The sequence below is a fragment of the Notothenia rossii genome (genome assembly GCF_949606895.1).
Source record: "Notothenia rossii genome assembly, chromosome: 1".
Lineage (NCBI taxonomy): Eukaryota > Metazoa > Chordata > Actinopteri > Perciformes > Nototheniidae > Notothenia > Notothenia rossii.
In genome coordinates, this window is record NC_136912.1 from 95462275 (window position 1) to 95475983 (window position 13709).

The 13709-nt window shown below is 40.9% G+C and overlaps 1 protein-coding gene across 1 annotated transcript in view; it reads right to left on the reverse strand.

Annotated features, from left to right (window-relative positions):
- Positions 1 to 3348: 3348 nt before the first annotated feature.
- The window catches only part of wdr18 (WD repeat domain 18), a 31194-nt gene continuing 20833 nt past the window's right edge, over positions 3349 to 13709 (reverse strand). The window contains exons 8-10 of the mRNA XM_079679917.1: positions 4153 to 4310; positions 3814 to 3882; positions 3349 to 3610 (exon numbers count right to left, since the gene is read on the reverse strand). Coding sequence (XP_079536043.1) covers positions 3482 to 3610; positions 3814 to 3882; positions 4153 to 4310 — 356 coding nt within the window. The 3' untranslated portion in view covers positions 3349 to 3481. The remainder of the gene's footprint in view (positions 3611 to 3813; positions 3883 to 4152; positions 4311 to 13709) is intronic.

A 13709-nucleotide genomic window follows, 5' to 3' on the forward strand; every position in this document is an offset into this window, starting at 1 on the left:
GTTTTCTGAAGAAGTGTTTCTTCTTTTTGAATGTGGTTTATTTGAAGCTACACTGCACAGAATCGCTCTGATCAGCGCATTTAAACTCACACCAGCCGGGGTTAATTGAGGTCTGAAATCTTCTGTCGACTCAGTTCATTTAGAATAAAAGCCTAAAAGTATGGCAGGGAACGATTATTGATTTGATTGGACGGATTTAAATTACTGTTCATTTGTTGTACGTCACAAAGAGACCCAAAAAGTCTAAATCTGGGTCTATAGTTGTCGGGGGGTAATAATGAGGTAAAGTTTCTGATGGTTAATAATGAGGTATAGTTTCTGATGGTTAATAATGGTATAGTTTCTGATGGTTAATAATGAGGTATAGTTTCTGATGGTTAATAATGAGGTATAGTTTCTGATGGTTAATAATGGTATAGTTTCTGATGGTTAATAATGAGGTATAGTTTCTGATGGTTAATAATGAGGTATAGTTTCTGATGGTTAATAATGGTATAGTTTCTGATGGTTAATAATGAGGTATAGTTTCTGATGGTTAATAATGAGGTATAGTTTCTGATGGTTAATAATGAGGTATAGTTTCTGATGGTTAATAATGGTATAGTTTCTGATGGTTAATAATGAGGTATAGTTTCTGATGGTTAATAATGAGGTATAGTTTCTGATGGTTAATAATGAGGTATAGTTTCTGATGGTTAATAATGAGGTAAAGTTTCTGATGGTTAATAATGAGGTATAGTTTCTGATGGTTAATAATGAGGTAAAGTTTCTGATGGTTAATAATGAGGTATAGTTTCTGATGGTTAATAATGAGGTATAGTTTCTGATGGTTAATAATGAGGTAAAGTTTCTGATGGTTAATAATGGTATAGTTTCTGATGGTTAATAATGAGGTATAGTTTCTGATGGTTAATAATGAGGTATAGTTTCTGATGGTTAATAATGGTATAGTTTCTGATGGTTAATAATGAGGTATAGTTTCTGATGGTTAATAATGAGGTATAGTTTCTGATGGTTAATAATGAGGTATAGTTTCTGATGGTTAATAATGAGGTAAAGTTTCTGATGGTTAATAATGAGGTATAGTTTCTGATGGTTAATAATGAGGTAAAGTTTCTGATGGTTAATAATGAGGTATAGTTTCTGATGGTTAATAATGAGGTATAGTTTCTGATGGTTAATAATGAGGTAAAGTTTCTGATGGTTAATAATGAGGTAAAGTTTCTGATTGTTAATAATGAGGTATAGTTTCTGATGGTTAATAATGAGGTATAGTTTCTGATGGTTAATAATGAGGTATAGTTTCTGATGGTTAATAATGAGGTAAAGTTTCTGATGGTTAATAATGAGGTATAGTTTCTGATGGTTAATAATGAGGTATAGTTTCTGATGGTTAATAATGAGGTAAAGTTTCTGATGGTTAATAATGAAGTATAGTTTCTGATGGTTAATAATGAGGTAAAGTTTCTGATGGTTAATAATGAGGTATAGTTTCTGATGGTTAATAATGAGGTATAGTTTCTGATGGTTAATAATGAGGTATAGTTTCTGATGGTTAATAATGAGGTATAGTTTCTGATGGTTAATAATGAGGTAAAATTTCTGATGGTTAATAATGAGGTAAAGTTTCTGATGGTTAATAATGAGGTATAGTTTCTGATGGTTAATAATGAGGTAAAGTTTCTGATGGTTAATAATGAGGTAAAGTTTCTGATTGTTAATAATGAGGTATAGTTTCTGATTGTTAATAATGAGGTAAAGTTTCTGATTGTTAATAATGAGGTAAAGTTTCTGATGGTTAATAATGAGGTAAAGTTTCTGATGGTTAATAATGAGGCATAGTTTCTGATGGTTAATAATGAGGTAAAGTTTCTGATGGTTAATAATGAGGTATAGTTTCTGATGGTTAATAATGAGGTAAAGTTTCTGATGGTTAATAATGAGGTATAGTTTCTGATGGTTAATAATGAGGTAAAGTTTCTGTTGGTTAATAATGAGGTATAGTTTCTGATGGTTAATAATGAGGTATAGTTTCTGATGGTTAATAATGAGGTATAGTTTCTGATGGTTAATAATGAGGTATAGTTTCTGATGGTTAATAATGAGGTAAAGTTTCTGATGGTTAATAATGAGGTATAGTTTCTGATGGTTAATAATGAGGTATAGTTTCTGATGGTTAATAATGAGGTATAGTTTCTGATGGTTAATAATGAGGTAACGTTTCTGATGGTTAATAATGAGGTATAGTTTCTGACGGTTAATAATGAGGTATAGTTTCTGACAGTTAATAATGAGGTATAGTTTCTGATGGTTAATAATGAGGTATAGTTTCTGATGGTTAATAATGAGGTATAGTTTCTGATGGTTAATAATGAGGTATAGTTTCTGATGGTTAATAATGAGGTAACGTTTCTGATGGTTAATAATGAGGTATAGTTTCTGACGGTTAATAATGAGGTATAGTTTCTGACAGTTAATAATGAGGTATAGTTTCTGACGGTTAATAATGAGGTATAGTTTCTGACGGTTAATAATGAGGTATAGTTTCTGATGGTTAATAATGAGGGATAGTTTCTGATGGTTAATAATGAGGTATAGTTTCTGACGGTTAATAATGAGGTATAGTTTCTGACGGTTAATAATGAGGTATAGTTTCTGACGGTTAATAATGAGGTATAGTTTCTGATGGTTAATAATGAGGTATAGTTTCTGATGGTTAATAATGAGGTATAGTTTCTGACGGTTAATAATGAGGTATAGTTTCTGATTGTTATATGTTAATGTTATATACTGAGGTATAGTAAGGTATCAAGAGGTAAAGTTTCTGATTGTTAATAATGATGTGGCAGCGGGGTGTGATTAGGGCGCTGGCTGCTGGAGTGATGGGAGTGGCTCAGCCAGGGACCAGACAGCTGATCAGAATCAGGTAATCAGTCACTGGATAAAAGCATGTGGTAAGCTGGTGCTGGTCTGTCTTGCAGTAGGCTGGATCCTGGAGGACGCTCTTGGCCGCGGAAACAGACCCATAAAGGCCCGCACTGGCCACGTTGATATTTATGTTGTGTTCTTTTGGACAATAAACGCTGTGTGGTTGCACCCTGTCTCCTTCCATCGCCTTTTCACTGTGTGAGCGGAGAGGCTCACATTACGTAAAGTTGGTTAATGATGAGGTAAATCCTCTGATAGTAAATTGGAAAGTTTCTGATGGTTAATAATGAGCTACAGTTTCCGATTGTTAATGATGAGGTCAAGTTTAAGAATGAGGTCAAGTTTAATTCATCATTGTAATGTTGTGTAACATTCACTCACTGCAGGAAACATTTCCACATCAACAAAGACACAAACAGGAAGTCTTACCAAAACAAATTCATTTTATTTTATAAAAACAAAATCATCACAGACGGTTTTAACGTGTGCACGTGTTTACGGGGGTGTGTGAACCCGTGTGTGTGTGTGTGTGTGTGTGTGTCACAGTGTGTGTTTATGTGGGTTTGGTGAGCAGCTGGCTCGTGAACTCGTAAAGATCTTTGTTGACTTTCTTCAGAGTTTGAACTTCCTCCTCCAGCTCGGAGACTCGAACCTTCGTGTTCTCCCCGTCTCCGTACACCGACTGAAATATCAAAATAAATATTTAATAACAAATAATCAGGGATTATAATAATAGTGCTGATTAATGTTAATAAAAGGGAGCAGGCATTCTTCGGGCTCTCTGTGACATTTTATATTTTTGTCTCTGACATTTAGCTGTTTTTTTCTCTCCAATCTGACGAACATTAGAGTCACATGATCGCCTGAAGCCCCGCCCCTTCTTACCTTGTCTGTCACAGCGTTCATCAACAAGTTCAGCATATCAGCTTTCTGCATGTACGTCAGCTCCTCTTCCTGTCAACATTTCAAAATAAAAGAAGTCAGTCTTTCAGCCTTCTGAAGGTACGTCTGCTCCTCTTAGTGTAAACATTTCAAAATAAGAGTTCAGTCTATAATGGTCCTGCAGGTAGGTCTCTTCCTGTAAACATTTCAAAATAAAAGCTTTCTGCAGGTACGTCTTCCCCTCCTTCTTGGAAACATTTCAAAATAAAAGAGGTTCAGTCACAAACTTTCTGCAGATAGGTCTCTTCCTGTAAACCTTTCAGAATAAGAGTCCACCCTCACCTGTGTGTAGAGCGCGGGGCGGACACACACCTCTGAGGCCCCGCCCCCTTCAGAGGCCTGCAGGTGTCGGCTGAACCTCGGCAGAGGGACGGCCGGACGACTGTCGGGGAGGAACATGTTTGCTGGAGCCGCCATGATGACAGCGTTCGTCACCGGACCTGAACACGGACAGGAAGTGATGTCAGAGAACTGCAGATACTAGAATTCATGTGACTGTGACCAATGAGGAGCTAGTTGACAGTGACATCCGCAGGATTCAAGTTTTCTGATTGGATGTTTCTGAATGGACACTAAATGTTCTCTTTAACGAACCAATTAGCAGCCGGCTGACATGTGAAACAGCAGAATGAAAGCTTTTGATTGGGTGATTCTGAGTGAAAAGTACATTTCTCAGAAGAAGTAGCCCCAAACCGTGACATCAGCTAAATGAGAGCGTCTGATTGAAGGGTTCTGAATGGATACTAAATGTTCTCTTTAACGAAACAATTAGCAGCCGGCTGACCGTGAAATCACCAAAATGACAGCTTCTGATTGGATGTTTTCATCTGGACACTAGATACCTTTAAAAAAGGAACAATAAGCAGCCACCTGAGATGAATGAAAGCTTCTGATTGGATGATTGAGTGAAAAGTGCATTTCTTTAAAACGAACGATAAGCAGCCACCTGACATGAATGAGAGCTTCTGATTGGATGATTGAGTGAAAAGTGCATTTCTTTAAAAGGAACGATAAGCAGCCACCTGACATGAATGAGAGCTTCTGATTGGATGATTGAGTGAAAAGTGCATTTCTTTAAAACGAACGATAAGCAGCCACCTGACATGAATGAGAGCTTCTGATTGGATGATTGAGTGAAAAGTGCATTTCTTTAAAACGAACTATAAGCAGCCACCTGACATGTGAAACAGCAAAATTAAAGCTTCCGATTGGATGACTGAGTGAAAAGTACTTTCCTTTAAGGTCTTTAACTGTGAAATCAGCTAAATGAGAGCTTCTGATTGGAGGGTTCTGAATGGACACTAAATCTTCTTGTTAAAGAACCAGTAAGGAGCCACCTGACACGTGCCATCAGTAGAATGAAAGCTGCTGATTGGATGTTTCCATCTGGACAGAAACGATCTTTCACTGACCAATAAGCAGCCGGCTGACCGTGACACCAGTATATTGGGAGCTTGTGATTGGATGTTTCTGTCTGGACCAATAAGCAACCGGCTGACCGTGACATCCGTATATTGGGAGCTTCTGATTGGATGTTTTTGATTGAATAGTACGTTTTTCTTGAATGGCCTAATTAGCAGCCACCTGAAGCGTGACACCAGCACAATAAAAGCTTCCGATTGGACGTCTCTGTCTGGACAGAAACTATCTTTCACGGACCAATGAGCAGCCGGCTGACCGTGACATCAGCAGGGCGCCTGAAGGCAGCACGAACATCAAAGTGAGGACATTTCTTCAATTTGAGAGCTGAAATAAGCGAGAGCTGCAGCAGATCCTCTCTCAGGCTGACCTGATTATTACTCATCATTTATTAATGTCAGGGAGCCGCTCTCCAATCACTGCTGCCAGTGCTCTAAACATTTATTTATTCACTTATTGATATATGCCGTGAACTGTCAGAGAAACGATTCTTCACTCGTGTCTTCAAACCGTTCATCACACTCAACAATGTGCTTCTTATTCAGAGGGAGCGTTTGATTTAAGAAGCTCCAGTAATCTCCACATTTATGTAACTGAGGGCAGACAGCAGTCAGGTCGGTTTAAAATGTTGAAAGTAAAACCTGCCTGCTTGTTGTTGTTGATTCATAGGGGCTGGTTGATGGAGGGAAAGCATTTAAAGCATTGCAGAAGAAGAAAGCTGGATATAAATCTTCATCTGAACACTAACAGAGCCGTGTGTCTCTTTCTGTATTTCACTTTCAGCTGACGGTCGAATTGAACATGAAACTTTTATTACGACTGTGAAACTGAAGGAACATCAGAGTCTGAACTTTGGTTGGAAAATCTTCAGACTGCAACATAAAAACTGCAATATAAAAACTGACCTATACACACTACACTGTACACACTGCTCTGTACACACTACACTGTACACACTGCTCTGTACACACTGCTCTGTACACACTGCTCTGTACACACTGCTCTGTACACACTGCTACACACACACTGATTTCACCGCCACTCCAACTTCCTGTCTGGGGAATTCTGAATTAATTTCCTCAGATTAGCCGGAGCTTTAATCCAAGAGGCTGAGCCAGAATCACTGTGAGAGGTTAAACCGTTGGGTCCTGCAGGATATATTCGAGTGCTGCATTCAGGTGCTGTGTTTAGGTGCTGTGTTTAGGTGATGTGTTCAGGTGATGTGTTCAGGTGATGTGATCAGGTGCTTTGTTTAGGTGCTGTGTTTAGGTGATGTCTTTTGTTGAGGTCATGTGTTCAGGTGATGTGTTCTGGTGATGTGTTCTGGTGATGTGTTCTGGTGATGTGTTCAGGTGATGTGTTCCGGTGATGTGTTCCGTTGATGTGTTCAGGTGATGTGTTCAGGTGATTTGTTCAGGTGATGTGTTCAGGTGATGTGTTCTGGTGATGTGTTCAGGTGATGTGTTCTGTTCAGGTGATGTGTCCAGGTGATGTGTTCTGTTCAGGTGATGTGTTCTGTTCAGGTGATGTGTTCAGGTGATGTGTTCTGTTCAGGTGATGTGTTCAGGTGTTCTGTTCAGGTGATGTGTTCTGTTCAGGTGATGTGTTCAGGTAATGTGTTCTGTTCAGGTGATGTGTTCTGTTCAGGTGATGTGTTCAGGTGTTCTGTTCAGGTGATGTGTTCTGTTCAGGTGATGTGTTCAGGTAATGTGTTCTGTTCAGGTGATGTGTTCTGTTCAGGTGATGTGTTCAGGTGATGTGTTCAGGTGTTCTGTTCAGGTGATGTGTTCTGTTCAGGTGATGTGTTCAGGTAATGTGTTCAGGTAATGTGTTCAGGTGATGTGTTCTGGTGATGTGTTCAGGTGATGTGTTCTGTTCAGGTGATGTGTTCAGGTGAACTTAAAGCATTGCAGAAGAAGAAATCTGGATATAAATCTTCATCTGAACACTAACAGAGCCGTGTGTCTCTTTCTGTATTTCACTTTCAGCTGACGGTCGAATTGAACATGAAACTTTTATTACGACTGTGAAACTGAAGGGACATCAGAGTCTGAACTTAGACTGCAACATAACAACTGCAATATAAAAACTGACCTATACACACTACACTGTACACACTGCTCTGTACACACTGCAACACACACACTGATTTCACCGCCACTCCAACTTCCTGTCTGGGGAATTCTGAATTCATTTCCTCAGATTAGCCGGAGCTTTAATCCAAGAGGCTGAGCCAGAGTCACTGTGAGAGGTTAAACCGTTGGGTCCTGCAGGATATATTCGAGTGCTGCATTCAGGTGCTGTGTTTAGGTGCTGTGTTTAGGTGATGTGTTCAGGTGATGTGTTCAGGTGATGTGATCAGGTGCTTTGTTTAGGTGCTGTGTTTAGGTGATGTCTTTTGTTGAGGTCATGTGTTCAGGTGCAGGTGTTATGGTCAGGGGATGTGATACGGTGTTGTGTTCAAGGGATATGTTTATTTGTTGTGTGCGGAAGAAATGTTCAGGTGTTCTGTTCAGGTGATGTGTTCTGGTAATGTGTTCAGGTGATGTGTTCTGTTCAGGTGATGTGTTCTGTTCAGGTGATGTGTTCAGGTGATGTGTTCTGTTCAGGTGATGTGTTCAGGTGATGTGTTCAGGTGATGTGTTCAGGTGATGTGTTCAGGTGATGTGTTCTGTTCAGGTGATGTGTTCTGGTGATGTGTTCTGGTGATGTGTTCAGGTGATGTGTTCTGTTCAGGTGATGTGTTCAGGTGATGTGTTCAGGTGATGTGTTCTGGTGATGTGTTCTGGTGATGTGTTCAGGTGATGTGTTCTGGTTATGTGTTCTGGTGATGTGTTCAGGTAATGTGTTCAGGTAATGTGTTCAGGTAATGTGTTCAGGTGATGTGTTCAGGTGATGTGTTCAGGTGATGTGTTCAGGTGATGTGTTCTGTTCAGGTGATGTGTTCAGGTGATGTGTTCAGGTGATGTGTTCAGGTGATGTGTTCTGTTTAGGTGATGTGTTCAGGTGATGTGTTCTGTTCAGGTGATGAGTTCTGGTGATGTGTTCAGGTGTTCTGTTCAGGTGATGTGTTCAGGTGATGTGTTCAGGTGATGTGTTCTGTTCAGGTGATGTGTTCTGGTGATGTGTTCTGGTGATGTGTTCAGGTGATGTGTTCAGGTAATGTGTTCAGGTAATGTGTTCAGGTGATGTGTTCAGGTGATGTGTTCAGGTGATGTGTTCTGGTGATGTGTTCATGTGATGTGTTCAGGTGATGTGTTCAGGTGATGTGTTCTGTTCAGGTGATGTGTTCTGGTGATGTGTTCTGTTTAGGTGATGAGTTCTGGTGATGTGTTCAGGTGATGTGTTCAGGTGATGTGTTCTGTTTAGGTGATGAGTTCTGGTGATGTGTTCAGGTGTTCTGTTCAGGTGATGTGTTCAGGTGATGTGTTCAGGTGATGTGTTCAGGTGATGTGCTCAGGTGATGTGTTCAGGTGATGTGTTCAGGTGATGTGTTCAGGTGATGTGTTCTGTTCAGGTGATGTGTTCTGGTGATGTGTTCTGGTGATGTGTTCAGGTGATGTGTTCAGGTAATGTGTTCAGGTAATGTGTTCAGGTGATGTGTTCTGGTTATGTGTTCTGGTGATGTGTTCAGGTAATGTGTTCAGGTAATGTGTTCAGGTAATGTGTTCAGGTGATGTGTTCTGGTGATGTTTTCAGGTGATGTGTTCAGGTGATGTGTTCTGTTCAGGTGATGTGTTCTGGTGATGTGTTCAGGTGATGTGTTCAGGTGATGTGTTCTGTTTAGGTGATGTGTTCAGGTGATGTGTTCTGTTCAGGTGATGAGTTCTGGTGATGTGTTCAGGTGTTCTGTTCAGGTGATGTGTTCAGGTGATGTGTTCATGTGATGTGTTCAGGTGATGTGTTCAGGTGATGTGTTCTGGTGATGTGTTCAGCTGATGTGTTCTGTTCAGGTGATGTGTTCAGGTGATGTGTTCAGCTGATGTGTTCTGTTCAGGTGATGTGTTCTGTTCAGGTGATGTGTTCAGGTGATGTGTTCAGGTGATGTGTTCAGGTGTTCTGTTCAGGTGATGTGTTCAGGTAATGTGTTCAGGTGATGTGTTCAGGTAATGTGTTCAGGTGATGCGTCCAGGTGATGTGTTCTGTTCAGGTGATGTGTTCAGGTGATGTGTTCAGGTGATGTGTTCAGGTGTTCTGTTCAGGTGATGTGTTCAGGTAATGTGTTCAGGTAATGTGTTCAGGTGATGTGTTCTGTTCAGGTGATGTGTTCAGGTGATGTGTTCAGGTGATGTGTTCTGTTCAGGTGATGTGTTCAGGTGATGTGTTCAGGTGATGTGTTCAGGTGAACTTAAAGCATTGCAGAAGAAGAAATCTGGATATAAATCTTCATCTGAACACTAACAGAGCCGTGTGTCTCTTTCTGTATTTCACTTTCAGCTGACGGTCGAATTGAACATGAAACTTTTATTACGACTGTGAAACTGAAGGAACATCAGAGTCTGAACTTAGACTGCAACATAAAAACTGCAATATAAAAACTGACCTATACACACTACACTGTACACACTGCTCTGTACACACTGCAACACACACACTGATTTCACCGCCACTCCAACTTCCTGTCTGGGGAATTCTGAATTAATTTCCTCAGATTAGCCGGAGCTTTAATCCAAGAGGCTGAGCCAGAGTCACTGTTTGAGGTTAAACCGTTGGGTCCTGCAGGATATATTTGAGTGCTGCATTCAGGTGCTGTGTTTAGGTGCTGTGTTTAGGTGATGTCTTTTGTTGAGGTCATGTGTTCAGGTGATGTGATCAGGTGCTTTGTTTAGGTGCTGTGTTTAGGTGATGTCTTTTGTTGAGGTCATGTGTTCAGGTGCAGGTGTTATGGTCAGGGGATGTGATACGGTGTTGTGTTCAAGGGATATGTTTATTTGTTGTGTGCGGAAGAAATGTTCAGGTGTTCTGTTCAGGTGATGTGTTCTGGTAATGTGTTCAGGTGATGTGTTCTGTTCAAGTGATGTGTTCTAGTAATGTGTTCAGGTGATGTGTTCAGGTGATGTGTTCAGGTGATGTGTTCAGGTGATGTGTTCTGGTGATGTGTTCAGGTGATGTGTTCTGGTGATGTGTTCTGGTGATGTGTTCAGGTGATGTGTTCAGGTGATGTGTTCAGGTGATGTGTTCTGTTCAGGTGATGAGTTCTGGTGATGAGTTCTGGTGATGTGTTCAGGTGTTCTGTTCAGGTGATGTGTTCAGGTGATGTGTTCTGGTGATGTGTTCAGGTGATGTGTTCAGGTGATGTGTTCAGGTGATGTGTTCAGGTGATGTGTTCTGTTCAGGTGATGTGTTCAGGTGATGTGTTCTGGTGATGTGTTCTGTTCAGGTGATGTGTTCTGGTGATGTGTTCTGTTCAGGTGATGTGTTCAGGTGATGTGTTCAGGTGATGTGTTCAGGTGATGTGTTCAGGTGATGTGTTCAGGTGATGTGTTCTGTTCAGGTGATGTGTTCAGGTGATGTGTTCAGGTGATGTGTTCTGTTCAGGTGATGTGTTCAGGTGATGTGTTCAGGTGTTCTGTTCAGGTGATGTGTTCTGTTCAGTTGATGTGTTCAGGTGATGTGTTCAGGTGATGTGTTCTGTTCAGGTGATGTGTTCTGTTCAGGTGATGTGTTCTGTTCTGGTGATGTGTTCTGTTCAGGTGATGTGTTCTGTTCAGGTGATGTGTTCTGGTGATGTGTTCTGTTCAGGTGATGTGTTCTGGTGATGTGTTTAGGTGATGTGTTCTGTTCAGGTGATGTGTTCAGGTGATGTGTTCTGTTCAGGTGATGTGTTCTGTTCAGGTGATGTGTTCTGTTCAGGTGATGTGTTCTGTTCAGGTGATGTGTTTAGGTGATGTGTTCTGTTCAGGTGATGTGTTCAGGTGATGTGTTCTGTTCAGGTGATGTGTTCAGGTGATGTGATGTGTTCAGGTGATGTGTTCAGGTGATGTGTTCAGGTGATGTGTTCTGTTCAGGTGATGTGTTCTGTTCAGGTGATGTGTTCTGTTCAGGTGATGTGTTCTGTTCTGGTGATGTGTTCTGTTCAGGTGATGTGTTCAGGTGATGTGTTCTGTTCAGGTGATGTGTTCTGTTCAGGTGAGGTTTTCTGGGGATGTGTTCAGGTGATGTGTTCAGGTGATGTGTTCTGTTCAGGTGATGTGTTCTGTTCAGGTTGGGGGGGGGGGGTGTGTGAGATTAAAATAGTCCAATTGCTTTTACAATAAATAAACATTGATTGTGTTTAATTGAATAGTAAAGGGGTTTAACGTTAGTGGCAGGTTGTGTTTGAGAGAGAATAAATAAGACAGCCCAATATTTAAAAAAAAATCTATTATTTTTCGCAACTTTCCGCAATTTCACCGCATAAAAACACATAAAACCCCCGCATGTTTAATCGCATAATCAAGGATTTTAGCCCGCGTTTTTCTGGAGGGTCTAGTTTAACAACGAAAGGGCATTAAGATGAGAGAGTTGTCCGTGATCGAACAAACCCACTGGACATCTATTCAGTGAGCTGATAGAGCTTTCGTTTCGGCAGACAAGCCCTTTTTGAATTAACCGAGGAGATCTCCCCTCAACTCCAGCGCGGATCAGAAAGGAACGCTGCGCTCTCCCGTACCCTGCAGGTGCTCATTACACTCAGACTTTACGCTTCAGTTCGAGTGTTAAATTATTATTAGATGTGTTTTGCGTGTGTAGACGTGGACGCGCATCTTAAGACGAGGCGCAGCTGCGACCGTGACTAGGCAGGCTTGGTGCACTCTGTGTAAATTCAAATCACTAAGTCAGACGTAGCTAAGCATGACGTTAGAGTTAAGACATACTTCTTCACGCCCAGCTGGTGCACTCCACTCAGGTGTTTCCTCTGCAGTGGGTTGGCAGCTCCTCTCTCTCACTGTGATTAATGTCTCAGTGTTGGACCACATTGAGACCATTAGTGTAATTCCTGCAGCTGCAGCCAAGAGGAGATCAATATTTATAATTGAGTGTTAGATAATCAGCCGGTCTTTATTACCACAACAAGGAGGAAATACTCAGATCTTTTAAGTACGAACCTCTGCCTTCCAACACAGAGTGAGGTTTTATGCAGAATGGAAGTTTTTGAAAGTGATTTACAACATGTGGAGGAGGGAAAACCTTTTAAAAACCAACCTGGACTGTAAAACATTCACACTTTCATCAGATTGAAACGCGAGGAGAGATCCCAGGAGATCATTAAATTGTTTCCAAGTGTCCCACTTACAGTCCAACATTATTAAGATCTATGTGTTTGTGATTTTCCTCCTCAAAAGAGAAGCTGCTTCTAACATAATTTCAGAGAACAGAGAAGACCTGCTCTGTATGAAAATTGCCCTGAGATAACCTCAAGCTTGTTTCTTGTTTTCTTTGTCGTCACCATCTTGGTTTCTCACAGACTTCTATTCGATCTGAGGTAATCAAGAGAGGGAGAAGTCTCTTATTTTCTCATAGACTTCTATATAATCTCATTTCTTTTGAACCCAGGAGCAGTCGCCTCCTCTGGGAGTCTCGGCTGACGTCAGATCTCTTTCACAGTGACGAGGTCTCACTCAGCCTGAAGGAGAGGGAAACATGGAGCCCTGCATCTTCTCCACACATCTCACATTTATCTTTCTCTTCTCAGTTTCCTGCTCATGAACTGCAGCTGAACTCACACACACAGCCCAGAGTGAAGTTACACACTGACGGACACACTCTGATTTGTATGCATGTCCCAATATGTATGCATGTATTTTCCCAGAGTGCAAAATAAGCCAATATTCTCAGCGACAGTCAAGAGACGAGATTTATGAGCAATAATACAGAGAAACAAATCAACTCTGCACAGTGGAGGAAATGCATACTTTTCCATCCACTTGTGGACACACACACACACACACACACACACACACACACACACACACACACACACACACACACACACACACACACACACACACACACACACACACACACACACACACACACACACACACACACACACACACACACACACACACACACACACACACACACACACACACACACACACACACACCAAATACTCACATTTGAAAGCAAGACGTCTGGGGACCAAATTAAAGTCACATGATCCCTTCAGAGTATTTGTAATTTACTATATAACTAAATATTTAATCGTATTTTTAATGAGATTGCTAATTGTTTTTTTGATGTACTCTTCGTTTCAGCTGATTAACAGATTATTTAACTGTTATTTGATCACATGATCTTCATCTTCGTCCTATGAAGATCATGTGATGTGTTCAAAGCAGATATTTCACCACATTCGTGTTGCTCCGAATTTTGAAGTGGATTCTTCGGCTGTGATTTTAGAATCAATAATGCCAGGACAGTGGTGGTTTCTCTGG